This window comes from Miniopterus schreibersii, assembly GCF_964146895.1.
Source record: "Miniopterus schreibersii genome assembly, chromosome: X".
NCBI lineage: Eukaryota > Metazoa > Chordata > Mammalia > Chiroptera > Miniopteridae > Miniopterus > Miniopterus schreibersii.
Genome location: NC_138104.1, coordinates 9,036,596 through 9,060,421, shown reverse-complemented (window position 1 = coordinate 9,060,421; position 23,826 = coordinate 9,036,596). Strand labels below are relative to the sequence as shown.

Below are 23,826 nucleotides of genomic sequence, written 5' to 3'. Positions count from 1 at the left end.
ATATCCCAATATAATGTGTGACAGTCTGAACGAGTTAAAATCCAGATGCTTTTAGTTTAATAAAACAATAGCCCAGTTGGTGTTTGCTCCATTTCTTCCTTCACAGGGGAAAAAAACACACTAAAATGACTACAAGAACATAGAAGTCCTCAGGCTCTTGTAACTGCTTACGTGACTTTTGGCAAGTGACTCTTCCTCACTATCTCCAGTTTCTACACGGTAACAATTTAAACTGAATGGTCTTCCTTCTAAAGTAAAAATTCTTGATTTGCTAGGTTTGTGAAATGCTATTATGGATATGAATGCTTTCTTAACTATCTAATTGTCTGACTTATCAGTCGCAGAATCTGCCATTTCATGAGTTTCAGAGTTTTCTCCTTACCATATCCAAAGTTTAAAAAAAAGGAAAAATGAAAAGAAACAATACTCCGCTGTATTTCTGAGCATTAAAAGACAAAAGATGCACATGTAAGACTAAGAAAACTAACTTTTAAAAATATTTCATTTTTAAATAATTTTAGATTTATAAAAGATTGCAAAACTACTACAGAGTCCCTACATACCCTTCACTCAAATTCCTGTAATATCAACAACTTACATACCATACATAGCACTACTATCAAAACCATGAAATTAACTTTACTACAATTTTATTTTTTTTATTGTTTTATTTTATTGTTCAAAATATTACAGATGTCCCTTTTTCTCCCCATTGACCCCTTCCACTCCTTCCACCCCCCTCCTCAGTTCCTCACCACACCATCGTCTGTGTCCTTGGGTTATGCATATATGCATAGAAATTCTTTGGTTAATCTCTCCCTCCACCACCCCCCTCCTTCCCTCTGAGATTTACAATATTATTAACTAAAATAAAAACCTTATTTGAATTTTGCCAATTCCCCCCCTAATATCTTTTCTATTGCAGCATGTTGCATTGCATTTACTTGTTATGTTTCCTCCCATCTGTGACAGTTCCTCAGTCTTTCATGATCTTGATGCACTGGCCCTTGGGAGCTCCTTCAGATTGGCTCCTGTGTCCTCTTGGTCATGCTTCAAACTTTTTCAAGAGCTTCCTTATTTCCTGGCACAAAGCATTATAGGTTTACCTTGTATTTGTCCTGTACTGATCCAGAATCAGCCATTACTCCCAAGATCCTTGGTTCCTTTATTGAAAAATGTTATTAGAAGCCAGGATCTGGGAGTTAGGTGTCATTGCTTCTAGGTCCTCCTAAGACTGAGCTAGAAAATATAATCAAGCATACTAATCCATGAATACACACACATCTATGTGTCACAGTTTTTTTTCCAAATTATTGCTTGTCTTCTAATTGTGTGGTGTTTTCTGCCATTCAGAAATGATTTTTATTGTATGGTCAATAATAATCCTTTGCCTTTATTGATTCTGCCTTAGAATGCTTAGAAGATCTTCCCCACACAGGATTATAAATGTTCACCTATACGTTATTATAGTACTATCATGATTTAATTTTATATTTTCAGGGCACCCAGAATTTATTTTTTGGAAAGATATTTCTTGAGTGCTTATGATGAGCCAGGCCCCATTCCAAGCACCTTACCTGGATCATCTCATTTAAATGTTCAGTAACTACAGAGGTAGGTGTTAGTAAGTTCTTTGTTTTCACAAACAAGGAAACTTAGGGACAGAAACCAAGACCACACAGCTGGTGAAATCTGGCCTATCCAATGGTAAAGCCTATCCAGGGTTATTGGAAGGATTAAAGTGAACATGTGAAAAGTTTCTGGGATATAGTACGCAGTCAATAGAACATAGAGTTTGTTATTATTATTCTGACATAGTTCTCATAAACATAACTTCTGATGGCTGCATATTATTTAAAGAATGGTATATTTTAAATTAAGCCTATTTCTAAAATATTATTCCTTCACAAGTATGAAAATCCTTTGGGAGTCTGTGGAAGAAATGAATCTTGTCTTAAAAAAACAGTTGTCACTAAAAGAAATTTTGAAACAAAATACACCAACATGTGAAGAGTTTCATTGGGTAATGGAATTACACGTTTTTTTAAGAAAATATTTGTCTCTATATCACAGTTTTCTAGAAAACTGTGTTTTTATTTTCTGATCAGAAAAATAGCTCCTATAAGGGGTTAATTAATATCCAAAATATATAAAGAACTCATACAACTCAACACCAAACAATCCAAGTAAAAAATATGTAGAGGATATGAACAGAAAATTCTCTCAAAAAGATATACAAATGGCCAACAGATATATGAAAAGATGCTCTACTTCACTAGCTTGACTTGACTTCTGTGGCCAGGACATAGAAACAACAAAAGTACCTTCACCAAATGATAATTGGATAAAGAAGATAAGGAATACATATATATGTATATGTGTGTGTGTGTGTATATATATATATATGTGTGTGTGTGTGTATATATATGTATATGTATATATACGTATATATATATGTATATATATGTATATATACACACACATATATACATACACACACACACACACATATATACACACACACACAATGGAATACTACTCGGCCATAAGAAAAGGTGCAATACTGCCATTTGAAACAACATGGATGGGCCCTGAGAATATCATGCTAAGCTAAATAAATCAGTCAGAAAGAGTTAAGAACCATATGATTTCACTCAGATGTGGGATATAAAACTGAAAGCAACAAATGTTGTCTCTGTCCATAAGTCTTTCAAGTGGTGTTAAAATGTCCAGAATAGCATTGTCTTTCACCAAAGATACTTCCTTTTTAAGGTCCATATCATAGAAGTTAGAGATCCTTAAGAAAAATGTTATTTTCCTTGAGTCTAAGGATGACAGGTGCTGCCTTTGTGTCTTTATAGTGCAGCAGACACCTCTGATGGAGCTCAAAAATGGTTCTAAATCTTGCATAATCCAGCAACCCTTGCAATTATGTTGCTAGGAGTCTTCTACTCCTGGTAAGTTTCCCTTAGCAAACAAGGATAAGGTAAATACTCAGTCAAAAATGATCAAATTTTAAACTAGCAAAAATGCTGTGACTAGTGATACTAGTACAGAATATGCTGGTAACTGAGGACAATTTGACCTACAAGGATAGATTCACATTCATAGGCCTATAGAACCAGTTTCACTTGTGAAAATATTATGCTTGTGGTCATCTGAGATGTTTGAAGATATTGTGGGGCTGTTTTACGTGTGTTCCTCACCCAGTTCAAATATTTTAGGAATGTATATAGGTTTACATGACTGTTCTCTGACTATGCCTGCTGTTAAGGCCTTTCCTGAGAACTTTTGTTACAAAACTACCCAAAGTGGTGAGTGGATTGGGAAGATGTGATGGCTGTTGATATGCCATAAAGAAATAATGACAGCGTTTACATTCTTTCTGGAAAACAGATGGCTGATATGACACTGTTTCAGGTATGGAGGGGAAGGTTCAAGATATCCTGACATTGTTGAAGCATAATAGGTGAAGATAACATTCTTGGCTATGAAAATAATCTCAAAGATTTTAGGTAGGTATTTTTAGTGATGAGGTTTTGTTAACTTCCAGGGACATTCAATAAAAATACCCACACAAATCAATGGCAAACTGTAATATCAAGAATTTTGTGCAGAATGAGTTAAGCAATATTTTGGAGGGAAATTTTTAAATAAATTGTGTCAAGTATACTAGGCAATTGAGTAAAAAACAGCTGCATATCAACAAAACAAAATACTCTTTTATGTAGCTGGAAATTAATCTGTCGGCTGCACTCTCTAAAGCTCTATCTGAAGATAGTGTAACCTTCATCAATGAACACTCAACATTCACAATGCACAATTAGCCGTCAAGTTTGCCCCCCTTATTTTCACAATATTCTCTCATTATGAAGTCAGTATAGGACATTATATTTCTTTTGCCTATTATGAAAGCAAAGAACCATAATCATCTGGTAGATTACCTAGTGTTAAAGGGGTCCTTACAAAAACAAAAGCAGCAGCCTAAAACTCACCAAATGATTGCTTCAGTTATTTAACCACCCATGAAAGAAAAAAAAACAGTGAACAGATGCATTTCAAAGGTGTTTCAATTATACAAACTTAAGCGGGGGGGGGATGGTGTAGCAAATGCTGCAATAACCATGAGGTGAGTTATTTGTGTATAATAGATATGATAGGAGTACATAGATATGATAGATCAATTACCCTCAACTAATATAAAAGAAGAGATGAGTCTGACGAGTGTCAGAGGGATGGAGGAGGGCGGGTGGGTGGAGGGGGAGAGAGTAACCAGAGAGTTTATGTGCATATATGCACAACACAAGGACACGGACAATGGTGGGGAGAGGGACTGGGGAGGGGGAGGGGATGGGGTGGAATGGCTCATTGGGGGGAAAAGGGACATCTCTAATATTTTAAACAAAAATAATTTTTTTTTTAAAAAAAAGAAGAGAAATACAAAGCTTTTGTGAAGATGTGGATCTGTGACAAATGTTTTATTCAAATAGCAAAGGAAATTTTTTGAAAGGCACTGAATATTTGAAACATTAAGGTTTTCATTAAAATTTGAGAATGTAATGATGATGTAAATCATCTATATCTTGCGTGACTGGTCATCAGGTATTAACATAATGTAAAATTTTTTTAAAACTCTGAATGCAGTGAATAGATAGTATATTTAAATAACTAAGTGGCTTATTAATATTTATTGGCCATTATCTATGTAGTTTCTGAATTAAACATTTTTCAAGCTTTAAAAAGTGATAGTGCAGTGTGCATTCTGTTAACAATCACTTTCCATATTACTTTTCCTCAAAATATTTCCTTTATGGCACTCTATTTCCTTTAAGTAGAAGAAGTGATCTGAACTATAACAATGATTAGGAACATCACAGGTCTTCCACTACATGCCTGGGAATACAGACATTACAAAACCTGGAAGGAACTCTATATCAAAGAGTAAACCATAAAAACAGTGATACTTAGCTTGAAGAACTAACATAACACTCAGGCAACTAGATTTGGGCATATACATTTGAAACATGAGTATGTAGTTTTAAATAAACACTAACTTAACAGAGCTCTTTTGAAGGCTCCTAAAAAATGTTAGCTAATAGTAAGAAAACCTTTCATTTAATTCACTTTTATAGTGATAGATGGTTTTTCATTTTTCTTAATAGAATCTCCACAATAATCATGGAGGATAAGTAGAGAAGAATGCCCATCTGTTAGAGATGAAAGAACTTAAGTTGTGTCAGGTTAAATAGCTAAGGTCAGTAGTGGGTCTGGGATTGTATACCAGATCTCCTGAAAGTAAATATGTAAAGTGCCTAGTGCAGTGCCAGATCCTTTTTATGGACTGGATGAAAGACATATTCTCCTTCCCTCCCCCCACAACTAAACCAGTGCTCTTTCCCCTTCATGGCACTGCCCAGTTCTGCAGCTGTAGATTTAAATAATACACAAAATAATTGTAGGTGAAACTTGAATGATTCTGAAATAAAGAACAGAATAAGCCCTTTAGTCATAATATTTATTGCAAATAAGAGCAATCCAGACATTTTAAATGGTAGGAATTACCATTATATTTATGGTAACAAGTTTCCATTACTAAACTGGAATGGTTTGTAACAAAAACTAGTAACTACAAAATAAGTAAAAGTAACTACTTAAGTAGTATATCACTTGATAAATGTTTTCTGAAGAAAAGACTACATGAAGGAATACATCTCTATTAGCCAATGCATAAATAAAAATGTCAATGAGGTAAAATTGGGCATGATGAGTATAAAATAATATCAAGAAATTGGAAAGTTCTTAAATTTACTTCATTCTAACATATTTTGGGGGGAAAACTTTAATGCATCCTAGCAAATCTCTTCTTATTAATTAAACCAGGAATCTATTGCTTTTTTACTTCTATGCTTTAATTTATACATATTTATCCTTAATTTAAGGATAACTATGGGTAAAACATGAAAATCAGTGCATTTTCTTGTTCTACAATCATATATGTTCTATTCTACATAATATCTAATTTATTTTCACATTTTGTTTATTCTCTAGTACATATTATTTGGGTTTGTTGACCTTGGTGATAGGACTTTCCTTATAAAATGTACTGACAAATCTGAAATTGGTCAAAAAGCAGTTCAGGAAGAAAAAAATGGGTGAACCTAGTTTTATAGTAATATGTTTCAGTTAAACATTCAAAATATAATTTGACTAAGAAACTTCAAAATGCCATCATTTTCTTTCTGGGTAGTGAGATTTTCATCTTATACTCTCTGGATCTGACTTTATTCTCTGAAAGCTGACTGTTCCCTGACAAGTGTATTTTGATAACATAATTCAGTAAAGGACTTCTCTAGGTTATATGAGGATTATGATCACTGTATCCAAAACCTAAATCACATACAAAGAAGTATTGTAAAGCTGAAATTTCTCATTCCTTCAAAAATTCTTGATTTTTTTTTCTTTAGGTCTATCTCTCTTGATCAGTGACTTTGATGGGGTGAACTTTAGTCTGGCGTAGTTGTACAAACACAAAGTCTACATCCTGTCTTAAAATACAAACAAACAAAAACTTAACTGCTTTCATGCTATTATTAACTTTACCAGTATCAAAGTACACCATATTTCAAAAACTAGAAATCAACACATTTAATTTAAACATTATGCACATTTAGATGAGACTCACCTTTAAAGAATCAAAACAAGCCACCACACGACCATTTTCCACATGGCAATCTCTTGGCGGATGGGCAAACTTGCAGTCTGCATCAGCTCGCGAACAGGTTCCTCTCAGAAATTCTCTACAGACTTCTAGAGTCAGCCAATTGGTATCACGAACCAGGGCAACATTGACAGCAGTCATATTGAAACAAAATTACAATCAAGAACACCCTCTCTAGAACAGTATTAATGCTGTTGTTAAAAGATCAAAAATGAATTCAAGCTATATGTAAAGAGATAACAGGTTGTTTTGGTGAAATGTTTCTTTGTTAGCACTTAGGTTTTCACTTAAGTTGAATTAGGTCTAGTCAAACAAAAAGCCAATCATACAATAAAAATTGTATCAGAATAACTAAAAAACAAATTACAGAACAACTCCTAAGAAGGCAACCATAAAGGTTAAAATATTGAGGCAACCATAAAGGTGAAAATATTGAGTGTTTTATTTTGTTCTTCTGCCAAAGTTACTTCAAATAACTGGTGGACTTTCAAAAAAATTATGTGCTCTCCAGTTGATGTTTTCAATTATTCTGGCAAAAAACATATGCTGTTGGCTGCCCTTCAATTTGTGGAATGGTCTCAGTTCAGGGGGAGAAAAGTTTTTATCCCTATTTCTTGGCTTTAAAGATTAAGATTGGTAAGGATGTTACAACTGGAAAAAATATTTTTGCTTCAAAATCAAGATGAGGGAAATTGACTATGAAAAACTGAGAATCAAAGAAATCAAAAGAATGAACAAATTGCTGTAGATGAACTACACCAGGTTTGGGGTGGAGGTAGGGGTGGTAAGGAGAGAAGTTTATAAAGAGACAACTCTAGAGTGGAATCAAAGCAGCAGAGTTTTCAGAAAAGACACTTCCCAGAAACCTGCAAGAAAAACATAAAAGAAAATTAGCAAATATAATACAATGCTTCTGACATAAACTCTAGATTTGGACAAGAGATAACTATCTTATTTAAAACAGGAAGCATGTAAATACTGGCAGTGCAACACAATACAATCAGCCATTGTCAATAAAATGGGCATTTCCCAGTGTAGAATTGTGCATAGTAAAAGGAAGCAAATACTTAGATTCACTGTTGCAGTACAAGACTAGGCAACAACCTAATTTTAAAAAGAATGCTTAATTTTGGTTTGGGGGAAGAAATTCATTCTGGGGTCCACTGCACAGAAAGTCTCAGAGCCCATCATAACAGACTCTTGTGCAGTTATGATGCACCTATGTGTCCCAAATTTTTAGAGGCTACCAAATCAGAGAAAGACAAGTACCACATGATCTCACTCATATGTGGAATCTAAGCAACAGAACAGATTGACAAACAAGATAGGACCACAGACATAGAAGCATGGAACAGACTGACAGATCTAAGAGGGAAGGTGGAAGGAGGGTGAGAAGAGATTAACCAAAGAACTTATAAGCATATATGAACAGCCCACGGACACAGACAATAGACAGGTGGGGGCCTGGGGAAGGGGGGAAATGGGGAAAAGGGATAAGGGGGGAATGGGCGACATCTGTAAAACTCTCAACAACAGTAATAATAATAATAATAATAAAAGATCTGTCTTTAAACTGGCCTTACTACATTCTGATTGAAGACTTGATTATCTGCTCTCAAAATCCACAAAACAGGAATTGTTAAGAAAATTTAAGTTGCTCTATGAGTTAACTCTGTGTATGTACTTGAAATGTAATTGTTGCTGGTCATATAAAATGGTCATGACATTTTATGGAGACCCACTGAAAATGAGGTAGGATAGATGCTAATATGTAAAATGTGCTTCATATAAAGAAATCCTTTGGCCCGGCCAGGAGTGGCTCAGCGGTTGAGCGTTGACCTAGGATCCAGGAGATCAGGGTTCGATTCCCGGTCAGGGCACATGCCCGGGTTGTGGGCTCGATCAGTGACTCTCTCGTCATTGATGTTTCTATCTCTATCTCTCTCCTGTACTCTCTCTGAAATCAATAAAGATATATTTAAAAAAAGAAAGAAAGAAAGAAACCCTTTGAAAAGATGCTGGGTTTTTTTCTGTGTATGCTCTATTCGTTATTAGTCTCCATGAAGGGACATTGGAACTTAGAAAAAGGTTTCAGCATATACAAATAAGTGAGATAGAAAGCACTGTTCACTCATACATTAAATAAACATTGTTCAGCTTTAAGGTTTGCAGTTTAACCCAGTGTCAACCAGCAACAAATTCTAGCAATTCAGCTAGATAAGACAGATGAAAGGTTGATTTACTGGGACTATGCCATGAACACATACCAAAATAACAGGGATTTTCTAAGCAAAAGTAAGCTCTGAGTATCAGGCAAATCAACTAATTGTTAACTTTATCAAAAAAGTAGAATTAAAGTTCTTAAGAACATTTCATTTACTTTTTTAAAACAATGTCTTCTATAACCTTATAGAATCTGAATTTTCTATCTGTCTTTTCCACATTCAAGAGGAAGCTCAATATCACCTAATTTTTCAGATGCTGATGGGAAACTAAGTATCTAGAAAATCCATGCAAACTTATTCATTCAAAAGCAAAGCATGTGTTTCTCTGAGTCATTATTTGTGGAAGTCTTTCTCAAATGTATTATTTGTAGCTTTGGCTTCTTAGAAAATATTGAACATAATTTGGCCTCTGGTTGAAGAATTGGGGTCACAAATGTCCTGGGAAGTATTATAGCTCTTCATCTTCAGTGGCAGATGGATATTTGTCACTTCTATCCCTGTGTGGGTTTTTTTACTTTAAAATGTATTTATTTATTTATTTTACATTTTATTTTTCAATTACAGTTTACATTCAAGATTATTTTGTATTAGTTTCCGGTGTACATTGTACTGGTTAGAATTCTACTCTTACTTGCCACAATATCTGCCGCAGTGGACTATCTAGCTCCCTTCTGTAAAACATAATAGCCAATCATGAATGTTGAATAAGAGTTAGTTACTCGGTGAATGATGGGCCTCAGGGAGCAAAGTGCAAGGCTTTCATGCAGAAGGTCTATGACTGCTCTTATTTGTTTAGGGGCCCTTTCACAATATGTTCCATGCAGGACCATGTTCTAGAGGGCTAAGGTTGTCAGGCAAATGACCTCTAGGGGAAAAAAATAAGAAAACAATATATATATAAAAGTAGCCAGATGGGGGAAATGCAACTGAAAACCACAATGTGATACTACTGTACACCCATTAGGATGGTTATAATAAAAAGAGAAATGGGGAAGAAATTTGAGCTGTCATACATTGCTGGTGGGAATGTAAAATAGTGTACCTGCTGTGGCAAACAGTCTGACAGTTCCTCAAAATGTTATTAAACAGTTACCATATGACCTAGCACTTCTATGCCTAGGTACATACCGAAAAGAATTGAAAGCAGGGTCTCAAAGAGATATAGATATTTGTACACTCATGTTCACAGCAGCACTATTCACGATAGTCAAAAGGTAGGAAAAAACCAAGTGTCTCTCAACAGATGAATGGATACACAAAATGTGATATATCCACAAAATGGAATATTATTCCACCATCAAAAGGAATGAAGTGTTGATAGATGCTATAACATGAATGAACCTTGAAAACATTATGCTAAACTGAAGAAGCCAGTCACAAGGGCCACATATTGCATGGTTCAATTTGTATTAAATATCCAGAACAGGCAATCCATAGAGTCAGAAAGCAAATTAGTGGTTGTGAGGGCCTGGGCAAGGGGTATGTGTTGTCCTTTAGGGATGATGAAAATATTCTGGACTTAGATAGTGCTGATGATACCATTCACTACCTTGTACACTTTAAGTGGGTGAATTGGATAGTATGTGTATTATATGTTAATAATGTTATTATATTTTTTAAAAGTCTACAGAGACATGAAAACCAAAAAAAAAAAAAAAAAAAAAAAGCCTCATGAGTGATGAAATTGGCTGCACCAATCTTTCCTAGATTCTCCTTAGACACAAATTCTTCTAATTAGTGCTAAGTTGAATTTCAAGAGTACATTAAGTCCCATACTGTAACTGACTTAGTGTGTAATGAAAAGCACTGTAAAGTGTGTATTCTTTAAGTATAAGTTTATACTTAAAGAAAATTTTGACAACTAAATTATATAGGCTGCCTGAACATGTTTAAGAGAAAAATACCTCCCCCAAATATATATATAAATTGCTCAGAATATAAACAGTGAGGGTCTGGAGAAATATTTTTTTCTACAGGGGTCCATGAAATATAGAAACAGATAATAAATAATAAACTTAAATGTTGAACTTTTACAAATGAAAAATGCAAACAGAAAGTGGACTCTGGCCATGCAATTTATGTAAGATAGGGGTAATTGAAGAAGGAATTTTCGTGGTTTTTTTCTTTTAACTCAGCCTGTAACCTCTGCTGGGTCCCTAGCCAAATCCTCAAAACACTTCCTTCAGACTGGAACTATTTTTGGAGCTGGCATAGAAAAAGCTGGATGCAACAACTAAAGGGAGCTGTTGTGACGATGGAAAGAATTTCTCTTGTGCAGCTGTGCTTGTCTGACTCTGTATAAAAGACAGGGAGGGTGTCCATTTTTCCCAGATTTTAAATAAGATCTACTTTTGGAGACAATACAGCTTTATCTTCACTACCTTAAACTTGAGTAATAAGAATACAATTTTGCTTGTTAATGAGTTTTAGTCCTCTAAGGTAGAACATAAACTTACCATTGCTTAGCATATTTGTACTGACATACTATTTGCAGTTCACAAGTGCTTTTATTTCATTCATCGTTGGAGCTCTAAAAAATGCTCCAAAGCAAGGGTGATAACCGCAAAATACCGATGAACGAAATAAAGCTCATAGAGGTTACTTATCTGAGGTTACAAAGCCTTAAGTGATAGAGCCACAAGTTGAGGCAAGATCCTCTGACTCCAAAATTCATGTTTAAATCCCAGCAGAGAACTGTAATAGAGATCATTTCTTATCTCTTATCTCTCTTTGGAATCTTAAACAAGAAAAGCCACTCATTTTTGTATAGTACTCATGATTCATTCTCAAAATTACATTCATGTTGATTGTATTACCATCTTCATGATATCCCTGAATTGTGCTGTACCAACATTTATCCATCATCCACTATGTGTGAGGCACTGTTCTAGGAGTTGAGTAAGACTGGTAGGGTCCCTGCTGTCAAGGAACTTCCTTTGCTCTTTTAAATAGAGAAGCCTAAGCCACAGAGAAGCAAAATGATTATGAGTTTTCCTCCATTATTAGACTGTAAATTCCTTGAGGGTACAGATCATGTCTTACTCAGTTTTGTTGGCTCTATCTTCTCATTGGAAGTTAGAGTGTTATAGCATTCCTTAATGCTCTTATTTTGAAAAGTCAAAGATTAAATGGTAATTCAACATTAACCCTTCTGTTGTACCATGCTAAAAAGGAGTTTTGTTAGATGAGCACCTTAGAGGCTGGCAGAGCTTTGGCCACCTCTGCCAGTTTTGAATCTATTAGGCCATTAAAGTTGAGTATTCCCCCACAATTCTAGCTTTCAAATTGGAATGTTAATACCTGGGATTCTTGATCTGTAGAGCATTCAGTTTCCATAAGGAATAATCTATCCCTGCTCATCTGACAGCAGCAAGATCTTACCTGGGATTTAGACTAAAAAATTGGAATTCCCAAATTATTTCTGCCTACATCTTTGGATAGGAGGTTAATTTTTGAAATGTTTTTGTTCAACAATCGGTGTGATGAAACTGAACTGGGTGTGGCAGTGGAGGAGATTTCACTTTAAGCTATAGGAAGAAACATTTCCAAAGTATTCTTCCTTGAAAATAAAAGTTAATTTTGACTTTTAATTAATGTTCATCTATAAGAATTCTAGATAAGACATAAGAAAAATATAAAAGTTTTTATTTTAAAATTACACACACTAGATTCATTATTAAGTGTTTTCTTTTTAGAAAGTAGATTATATAATTTTTTAAGGATTCACAACTTTTCTCATGGACATTTCCTTGGTAAAACAAAGAAATAAACATTTTCTACTGATCTACTAGAAACAGTAACTTGTTCCAGAGCTGTTTGCAAGGCCACCACCAGCAGCTACTTTTGCCCACATTTTCTAATTTTCCTTGTCTCCTCCTTTCTTTTGCTTTCCCTCCACAAACCAGCACAGAACAGAAATATTGCCAATGCCTGGTCAAGAAGATCACAAAAAATACTATTTGGCACCTAAAGGAATATATGAAGAGGCATCTCTTTAAATGTATTTATCAATCTCCTGAATAAACAGTAAAAACAATGTTTTCTTTCTTTCCATTTTAAACTTCCCTTACATCTGTATTACCTTGGAATTTCTTGTGGCCATTTATTTTGGCTCTACGAATATATGACACGCCTGCCACATGCTGCTTGAATTGGCAGGCTAACAAAGTTGAAAAGCTTTCAAGTTTTCATATTTGCTTCAGGTTCTATTTTCCTCACATGTTATGGTGAGTGGTTCACTAATACTCATTCTTGAGGCATATGAGAGGTGCTTAGCATTGCAGATGGAAAGCATGATTTCACAGGCATCCTATGGAAAACTGAGTTTTTTACCAAAAAAAAAAAACACCAAAAAAACCCAAAAAACCTGTAAAAATAAGGATATTTTGCCTATGTGCAGAACTTTTTCCTTAAGTTTTTTAAAGCTTAATTGCATTTTCCCACAATACTCCCAAAGTACTAAATTTAATATACCTTTTACAAAAAGCAGATCAGTTATTTCATTTCATAAACCAATTAAAAAGACACATCTCAGTTCATACAAATGGTCATAGAAAAACAAATAGGTGCTACAGTGTCTCTCTCAAACATAGCTTTAGCAATGTATGTGCCTGGTTTTTGTCAAAGAAGTTCATCTTCTTTTAAAGGTTTATCTCTTTTTAAATATTATATAAAATTATGAGAACTTGCTAACAAATGCCATTTAAATACTTTAATCCAATTTAATATAAGAACAACTTAAAATCTGGATTCTAAACATAGTTGTTATTAAACAATACAGCTTAATTGCTTGCTTGTGCATGGGGCAGAAATCCCAGTGCCGTTAAAAGATTTTCAATCATCCAAAGCTGGATTTAAACTCGAAGACAATGGAAACTTAACATATTTGGCAATTCATGCCTTTTAATGTTCAAGTATTTTAGATGAGTAAAATACAATGTGAATCACAAGACTGATTATATTTAATATATGCTGGGTGATTTTGCTGAATATTAATTCTACAGATACTTATTGGGCATCTAGTATGACCTAGCACTTATCTACGTGCCGGGGATACAAAGGTGAACAAGATAAAATCCTTGTCCTGAGAATCATACAATCGGTTGGTTAGCCATGGATGAGGATGGGTGAAGGTGAAAATAAACAAATAAATATATCCATCATTCATTTTATCCACTTAACAAATAGTTATTATCATCCCTAAAATTCATGCAAATTCGGCCTGGAAAATATCAAACAATTTTGTGACTGAAAATGTTGAGAGAGGACCAAATGTACCCTGATTTCAAGGACCAAGTAGTTTAATACATCAACGCCAATACTGCTAGTGGACTCAATGGGAGTTTTCTGGGCAAGTAATTTTTCTGGTTAAGTGTACACAGGAGTTCTACCTTTTGTTTCTGAAGTTACTGCTGCTAGAGACATTATTTCACATTTATATCATACACACGACTGAAATATATATATATATGAAATTATATATATATATATATATATACCAATTGCCTAGAGTTAATTGAACAGATGGTTGCTTTAGTAAAGAGTTACAAATAAATTTTTGGGAACACAGACAGTATAGAACCTTAAGTTCTACATGTCCCAACATTCACACAGGCCTTAGAGTATCCTTCCTTAAAGACCTCTAAAATAAGAACTCCATTTTTTCTCTTGATTTTTCAGAGTGGTTTATGCTGAATTGGAAATTATGGACCTTTCTTTATAGAGAAATTTAGAGGACATGTAAAATAAGCTGGCTTTTAAACATAATTTCATCGAATTTTGGAAAAGTACAGTCATTATAAAGTCATCTTCCTGGCCCAGATATAATAGTTCCACTCTACCTCTCAAGGTCAATCTCAATAAGTATCAAAGGAAGCATTACAAAACCCTCAAAGCAGAAGAGATCTGGAAAGAAGATTGGTTAAATTATACTATGAGAAGAAAAAGCAAAACCTTAACCCTGAAAAGTAACAGTCAACTTCAGTAAGAACAACTCTATGAAACCTATCAATTTCAACTTTGATTTGACTCAAAAAATAGGGAAATAACTTATATGACAACTTTTGTATGGTGTGTAATTTAAATCCAGATTTCAGATTTTAAAACGGAGAGTGTGGAAAATCAAGTCCACATCAAATATATATAGTCCAAAAACTCTAAATGAGCTCACAACAGGGTTATCAAAGCCAGTGATGAACAAAGTATCCTTTTGATTTATTTGACTTTGAATGGAGGCCCAGAAAGGTTCATCTACATGGCTAAAATGGCTGAAATTGTTAGTGTATATATGAAGAGCTCAGGATCAAATTTCATCATATCTGATATCTTGGCAATCTGTGTTCAGAATGGGTAAGCAGATTCCCAAAGGTTTAACCCAATTGTCCTGATTTACTTCTTTCATTGTCAACTCATACGTGTTGGAGCTTAATTCCTGGCTATGGTAGCATTTCACAACAGTGAAAACCCGAAGGGCACTCTCAGTAGCTTTGAATCCCTGAGGAAAGTCAGTACCTTGCCTCTGAAATTATAAGGATTTATTGATCCCTATTGGTCTGTGTCTTCCATTAATTTCAATGCAACTGCCTTGACATCCTCTTTCAGTTTCAGAGAAAACTATCTTCTTGGAATACATAGTTTTGTCCCATGTGCTTCTCTAATGTAAGTTACCCAAACTTTGGACTCTGCTTTTCTACCACACTCTACCTGATCCACTATAATTTCTGAAAACTTTTTAGATTCAGACTCAGCTTACTGGCTTATAACAACCTGACCCTCCTGGCCAAAGTGTATTACTAACCAAAACATATATAATCTAGCATATTTCTCCTCATGACCAAATGTTAACAAAGGTTTTGACCTCTTATTTCCTGTTTCTACTTATGAGAGACCACTTCTACTATCCTCTAGTCAGGATAAACATACATATAAAATATTTTATAAAAGTAAGGCCTGAAACCATAAAATTCCTAGAAGAAAACATAGTTAATAAACTACTTTACATCAACATAGTAATATCTATTTGGATATGTTCTCTCTAGCAAGACAAAAAAAAGCAAAATTAAACAAATGGTCTTCATCAAACTAAAAAGCTTCTGCACACCAAAGAAAACCATCAACACAATAAAAAGACCACCTATGAAATGGGAAAATATATTTGCAGATGGTACATAAGTGGTTGATATAAAAAATACAAGGGACTCATACAACTCAATAACAAAAAAATAAACAATCCGATCAAAACATGGGCAGAGGACATGAAAAATCATTTCTCCAGAGAAGATATACAGAAGGGAAACAGATATATGAAAAGATAATCAATATCACTAGTCATCAGGGAAATGCAAATCCAAACCACAATGAGATACCACCTCATACCAGTCAGGTGGCTATTATCAAAAAGTCAACAAATAACATGTGTTGGTGAGGATGTGGAGAAAAGGGAACTCTTGTGCACTGTTGGTGGAACTGCAAATTGGTGCAGTCACTATGGAAAACAGTATGGAGCATCCTCAAAAAATTAAAAATAGATCTACCACAGGAACCAGCAATTCCACTTCTGGGTATTTATCCAAAGAAAACAAAAACACTAATTTGAAAACATATATGCACCTCTATGTTCATTGAATCATTATTTACAATACCTAAGATATGGAAGCAACCTAGATGTTCATTGATAGATGAATGGATAAGGAAGAAAAGAAGTGGTATATATATGTGTGTGTATATACATATATATTTCATTATATATTATATATATCTCATATATATAATGGAATATTACACAAAAATAAAAAAGAATGAAATTGCCATTTGTGACAACATGAATAGACTTAGAGGGTATTATGCTAAGTGAAATAAGTCAGACAGAGAAATACATATACCATATGATTTCACTTATATGTGAAATCTAAAACAAACAAAATAAGCAAAACAAAAACAGACTCATAGAAACAAAGACAAAGGGATGTTTACTAGAGTGGAGGGCATAAGGGGATGAGTGAAAAGAATGAAGGGGAATACAGTCAATAATATTGTGGTTAGTTTTCATGGCGACAGATGATTACTGGAATTATTGGGGTGATCACATTGTAAGGGATAAAAATGTTGAACCACCCTATGGTACACCTGAAAGTAGTATAACTTATATAATATTGTATACCAAGTATACTTAAATTAAAAAATTATCTATATCAATTTCTAACACAATTGGGATACTGGGAATTTTATTGAGTAAGAATTCCAAAAGTGAATTTAGGGTTTACAAAATAACCACTATAACACAATGAATGTAAATTAGCTTTACTAACCACAATTTATGATGTACTCTAAAGTGGTATCTTGGTTATTAAACAATTGGCATTCCTAGGTGTTAATAACAGCTAACATTTATGGTGCTCTTATTCTGTGCCAGACACTGTGTTAAGTGTTTTTATATTCATTATCTCACTCAATCATTCCAATACCATATGAAGTAGATAATAATAAGGAGCACTGATAAAGTCTTATTTTTAAAAAAATCTGTTGCAAATCTCAAGTCTAAACTTGTCACCAAATAGTGATATTGAGTTTTTCAATATTTAAAGTTCTCAAATGTCATAATAATAGTCATAACATTAATTTTAAAATCTCCAGTTTCTCAATTTTCTTACCAGCTTCTTGTAATTATAATATGAAAGTTCATTACTGCCTATCCATGGAAACCAGAGGATACTGAATTGCTCATAATTTTTTGAATATATCATCTCATGCATGTCTGGCAAATAAGTTAGAAATTGCTTGACACATTGGGTTTAAAATCTGCTATTCAAGAGAACATGTGGCCCAGAAATCTGGCATCCAGCTGGCTGAAGGGAAGCATAAAAGCCTTTGGGGATACTAAATTCCTCCCCCAGTAATAAAAAATTATTTATGAAAATAAACGGTTATCCAAACCCAAGTGAAAATTTTGAACCAAGATTTATAAATTATGAAAAAACTGTGAAGGTAGCCAACGCTTTCAAAAACTCCTCTCTCTGTTGCTAACTTGTAAGCTTGCTATATCAAAATCTAGAGTATGCAAATCATAAAAAGAAGTAAAAATAAAATAAAAATTTCTCCACATGAAGGTTTCAGTACAAGATCTGAGTAAGAGCCTGAAAAGAAAGCAGGAATTTGAAAATGCTGAAGTCTAACCAGCAAGGAAGTCTGTACACTAACGTAAGCAGCACCATATATGGAAAGTAAGAAGATAACTATAGGTCAAGAATTATTTTTAAAAAAATTGACTCAACTTAAATGGCCAAGCAAAAAAGAAAGAGGAGGAGGAGAAGAATTAATGGCTTCAATACTGAGTTAAAGAGAGCACTTACATTTATACAGAGGTGAATGGACTATCCATTAAAGCTGATGAAGTTCTATACTGTAGTAATCATGTTGTGTTCATCAATTGAAAATCATGTAAGTACACCTTATAGGGATGATAAGGAAATGAAGGTTAACATTCTATCATCTATATTACCAAGTACTGAATGACTTAAATGATTAAACTTGACTGCCATATAGTTCCACATATTAATGAAGGAGACCAAAATGCCTTGATTCTATTGTAAATAACAGTATAATCCCACAAAAGACCATAAAGGTTCTCAGCATAATAGAAACTTCTTCAACTCATAAAGATGTAAGACTAAGCTTAAGTTCCCAGGGTCTGAATATGAATGGCATTATTAATCACATGTACTACTGAACAGCGGTTTAACTAAAAACATTCAAGGCACGATCAACAAAGCTGCTTCATATTAGTAATCACTGAAACAACACAATTTGGGTTATCAGGTTTGTCAAAAGTCAGATAAGATGCTTAGAAGAATAAGGATTTTGAGAATTCTAGAGTTGCAAGTAATCATGAAAGATCAAATTTAACTCATTACCATCAGGCAAGTAAATGAAGGACTCTAAACCATTCAGGGTAAATGGCTCATATTTAATCATTGAATGCATATTGACAGCAGTTCTCTATAATTTATCTCTCACAAATATATTCCCTGAACAAACATGTATTGAAGACTACCTTAGGGCCATATAACTAGATGACAAGATGTATTAATAAGCCACACCCCCTCATGTTTACATTTTATTTTCAAAATTTCAAACAAATTTTTAAAGATAATCTTAGTGGATAGATTACATGAATTTAGGAATCCATATGTTATATACACTTCATTTTTTAAAAACTTATGTTTAGGGCCACAAGGTTAATTATTTAGAGGCCAAGCAATATCATGAAGAACTCACCCATTCCTAACTATGTTCTTCAGGTGTCTTCCCATAATGTCTTAAGTTACAATTCTGTCTCTACCCCCCAAAAAAATCCATGTGACTTTTCTACAGGTCAGCTGTTTCTCTCTCTCAGGGAAGGCCTCCTAAGCCTTTATTGCTGAAATATTTTCCACCTGATACCTTCTCTTCCTCATTCCCAATCACTCCTGCAATCACTACAATATGGCTTCCATCTATACCATTGTATTGAAACAGCCCTAGATTCAATGGAATTCAAGAACAACACTAATTTGATTTAAACATTACTAGAACCATATGTATATTTACTCTTACCTCCCCAAGCACAGTACCTAGACAACTAGGTTCTCAATAAGTACTGGCTGAGTTGAATATTATATAAATAATAAAGGTGGCAGTGCACATAACATAGTACTTACTCATTAAAAAATCTTTGAACTGTCAGTTGTGTATAAGCAAAAGTTTGTTTATTTACAAAAACTGATGTTTTACTTCATTCATTTTCCAAATATGTATTAAGTACTATGTACAAAATATTGGACATGGTTCCTCTTCTCATGGATTTCAAGAGTCTCAAAAACTATATTTTTGATGCCACACACTTAAATTTACATATATATATTTTTTTCATATAGAATTATGCAATGTACCTCCTTAGAAAGGAAAAAATCCCCATTGTTCTTCTAAAGCTAGCTTCTGAACTCCACCAAACAGAGGGATCACCAGGTTCTCAAAGCATTGTTCAAATAGAACTATCCACCATGATCCCATTATATCATAGTTGTGCACCTATTTCTGTGAACCAGTTTGGGGCAGGACTTATCCTGGTTCTGGCACTTAGTAGACTCTCAGTCCATTTGTTTTCATTGCATATATGAGAAAACTAGGGCCCAGAAAAGTAAAGAAAGGTTAGTGTTTTTTGTGGTGTATAGAAGGAACTGTAGAATCACAAAGACCTGAATTTGAACCTTGGTCAAAATATTTAACCTCAGCATTTCAGTTTCCTAGCAGAATTAAATCATGTGACAAATGTGAAAACCTTTGGTGTGAAGTAAGCACTCAATAAACCCATGATCCCAGTTAATGACATGGATCTGGTGTTAGACATCATAGGTGGGTTGTTAGGAATTTAAAGACAATGAAAAATATAAACAAATTTGGTATTTATTTGATGTTTTAGATTTTACCTTAGCTAAACTGAACATTTAAATAAATTCAGTGTGGGAGAGTGCAAAGGACCTAGATGGGAAAAAGTAAAGAGCTTCCCTAGGAAAAGAAAACAGCTGATCTAACAGCATCCTTAGAGACTAGAGTAAAACTTACCCAGATATTAGTAATATCACTTAATTCATTAGGAAAAAAGTTTTATATAATCAAAATAAAGGTAGAGTGTTTCAAGGTGGCAAAAACAGAGTAAATGAAAGCAGTATCTTTTCAGATATTTAAGCAGAACCTTTTCCAGATCTTTATAAGGGAAACAATTTAAAAATAAGTAAATATCATCTCATGAAAAAATGGAAATTTTAAACAACTAGATACTTACTTATGAGAACAAAACAGAGAAAAAAATGAAATGACCCTGCTTTTTAAAAAAAACACCGTGAAACATATCCTAGCATAGAATAATGGTTGAAATGAGAGTCAGAAGGCCTTATTCGTAGTTCCACCTCTTATCTACCAGTTGAAATAACTTGGTCAAGTTACCTAAACTGTATGTACTTAATTTCCTCATTCATAAAATGGTGTCAATAATAGTATCTATCTCATAAGGCTGTTTTATAGTTTGGAATGTGTTAATATTTTTAAGTCACTTAGAACTGCATGGCACAAATTTAGCACTGATTAAGCGCCACTGAAATAAATCACCTGAACTCATCTTGTTCAATATGGAAATGGGAATCTGACAAACCTCATCCCGTTACTTTATAATGAATAATTTTTAAATGTTTTGCTATGTATTTTCTCTGAAGCCATTAAGTTCCATATATATATATATATATATATATATATATATATATATATATATATACTTAAAATGAGAAACTCTAGAGAGATGAGATGAGCAAGAAAAAAAATAAAGGCAAGAAGTTGACTTGTTTACTGTTTCTTTAGAAGATTCTATTGGTGAAAACTATAGAGAGTCATGGAGATGTACATTTTAGCTCAACACAGTGAAGGGCTGGCTCTTCCACAGTGCAGTGAATAGCTTCACTAGGTAATACACTCCTCTTCACTTGGTTTCTACCACATTACATGGGAAGTTGGATTAGAAACATCAAAATCACCGTACACCACGAAGATGCCATGAGTCAGAAACTTTTTATTATAGTATCAGAAAGGAAGTGCATTGCTAACTTGTGTACTACATGCATAGCACTGCATTTTGGCTTTGAGTGACACAAAATGCATATATGAGACAGATTCTCTTCTCTCAATGAGTTTATAATCTAGTTGGAGAGATAATCTCACATCCCCAAATTGTTAGAGGTGGCATATAATTAAGTTCTGAATCTCACTTGCTTTATAACCACAAACTCCAACAAAGATAGAAATGACAAACTGTGCCCTTTTAGAATACTCTCTCTTATTCAAAGGTAATATTTCTTATAAACCACAATGACTGTATCTATACAAATGAAAAAAATAGCCATTGCAGGGTTCCTGTTTACCTTCAATGTGAATATGAAAGTGTTACATCTACCAATGTCTCCCAAATGCAAAGCATTTAATACATTGATAACAGCAGGTCAAAAAATGCAGGAAAGAAAAAGAACGAACCTATACATTTTCATTATGCATAAAAATCTGTGCTTTTTATTGGTAGTTGAGTTGTTCAGTCATGAACTCAAGCAGACCTGAAACTGAGATGCATTCTCCACATTTTTGCTTTAATATGAACCTGAGTCACAGACTCACAATGTGGGAAATGATGATCTACAGACCAATCCTCACATGTTTCAGACAAGACAACAGAACTATAAAGATAAAGGACTTGGTCACAGTTACAAAGAGAGTTAGTGACACAGCCAGCACAAGAGGTATGATCTAATAACCAGAGTTGAACACTTTGTTGTACACATTCTACATCTTGGAGGCATTTTAATCTCTCTCCCTTTCTCTCTCTCTCTCCCCTTCCCTCCTTTCTCTTCTTTCTCTTCATATTTAAAATCTTAATTTTCATGGCATGAGAATACATGTGATCAAAATAAGCCACTATGTCTCTACTTAATACCATTCTATTTATTTGAATTGGAAGTTTAAATAAATGTTTTCAAAAGAAGAAACAGAGTAATGGCCTCCTTTTACAAAGAAGATCATAAAACTGCCAGGAATCTACTAAGGAAGTTAATAGATAATCTTTATTATTTGATACAGATTGGCTTTTTTAAAACAATCCAAGCATCAAAGTCCAAAAGAAAGCAGGAGTGAGAATGAGTGACAGAAGCTGGCAGCTAGCTGGTGGAAGAGACCAAAGGAAGATACAGGCACGTATCTATGTGTTTATATTATATTGCTGAAAACCAGTGCATGGGGGGAGGGATATGTGCACTTACTTGTGAGTGTGTGTGTGTGTGTGTGTGTGTGTGTGTGTGTGTTATTGGGAAAAGGGATAAAATCTTATGACTGGTAATACTTCACTTGAAACCTAAGGAATTCAGATTTTAGTTATTTAGGACAATTGGAACTAGCAGCAGAAACAATTAACTAGGGCAGTAGAAGAGAAAGCTATAAGAGAAAAGCCTACAGAAAGCTATATATAAGCATATGGCCTACAGCTTCTTAAAACAAAGAATTTTGAAGTTATTAATAACAAAAGTTGGTGGGAAAAAGGTACTCATAATTATGCACTTTCATTTCTATAAATGCTGTTAAAACTGTGTATCAATCTGTCTATAATTGATAACTAAAAATTTATATTGACAATTTTAATAAAGAATTAATTTTCATTTAAAAAACCCCTGATTCAGTTGTGTACTATAAACCTATCCTCACTATTATCCACACATGGAAAGCCCAGATGGTTACAGTTTACAACCAGCCACCACCTAGTGGCAGCTAACAGAATTGCAAGCATAGTGGCTTGTCTACATAAGGCTAGTTTTGCAAGTATAGTTTAAGAAATAGATACCCCAGCCCAGCTGGTGCGGCTCAGTGTATGAGCATCGTTTCACACAGCAAGAGGTCCCATTCTGACCAGGGCACATGCCGTGTTTCAGGCTCGATCCTCAGCAGGGGGTGTGCGGGAGGCAGCTAATCAATGACTCATCATTGATGTTTCTCTCTCTCCCTCTCCCTTCCTCTCTCTGAAATCAATAAAAACATATTTTAAAAAAAGAAATGGGTACCCCATAAAATGTCACCAAATAACAAACCATGCCTTTACAAGGACTGTTTTTATTACTTTGTTGGTATTTAAAATATATACAGATATTACAGCTGAATTTATTGCATTGCAGTTCCTATCAATAAATAAAATTTAGAAAATGAGTGGATTTCTCATCCATAATCAATCAAAGAAACATAATAATAAATTTAACAAAAATTCAGCCATCACTCTACCTAAAAGAGGTTGGGCTAATTTTTTTAAGATATAAGAAGAGAATAATG

General features: G+C 34.1%; 1 protein-coding gene across 6 annotated transcripts in view; it reads right to left on the bottom strand.

Moving 5' to 3' along the window:
- MBNL3 (muscleblind like splicing regulator 3) overlaps positions 1-23,826 on the bottom strand; it is a 94,009-nt gene that overhangs the window by 45,050 nt on the left and 25,133 nt on the right. For 2 of the 6 annotated variants that reach the window (XM_081126753.1, XM_081126756.1), the window contains exons 2-3: positions 18,291-18,388; positions 6,683-7,584 (exon numbers count right to left, since the gene is read on the bottom strand). In XM_081126753.1, coding sequence (XP_080982879.1) covers positions 6,683-6,859 — 177 coding nt within the window. In that variant the 5' untranslated portion in view covers positions 6,860-7,584; positions 18,291-18,388. Of the gene's footprint in view, positions 1-6,682; positions 7,585-18,290; positions 18,389-23,826 lie in introns of those variants that run through there. The other 4 variants (XM_081126755.1, XM_081126757.1, XM_081126758.1 and 1 more) reach the window with 2 other exon arrangements.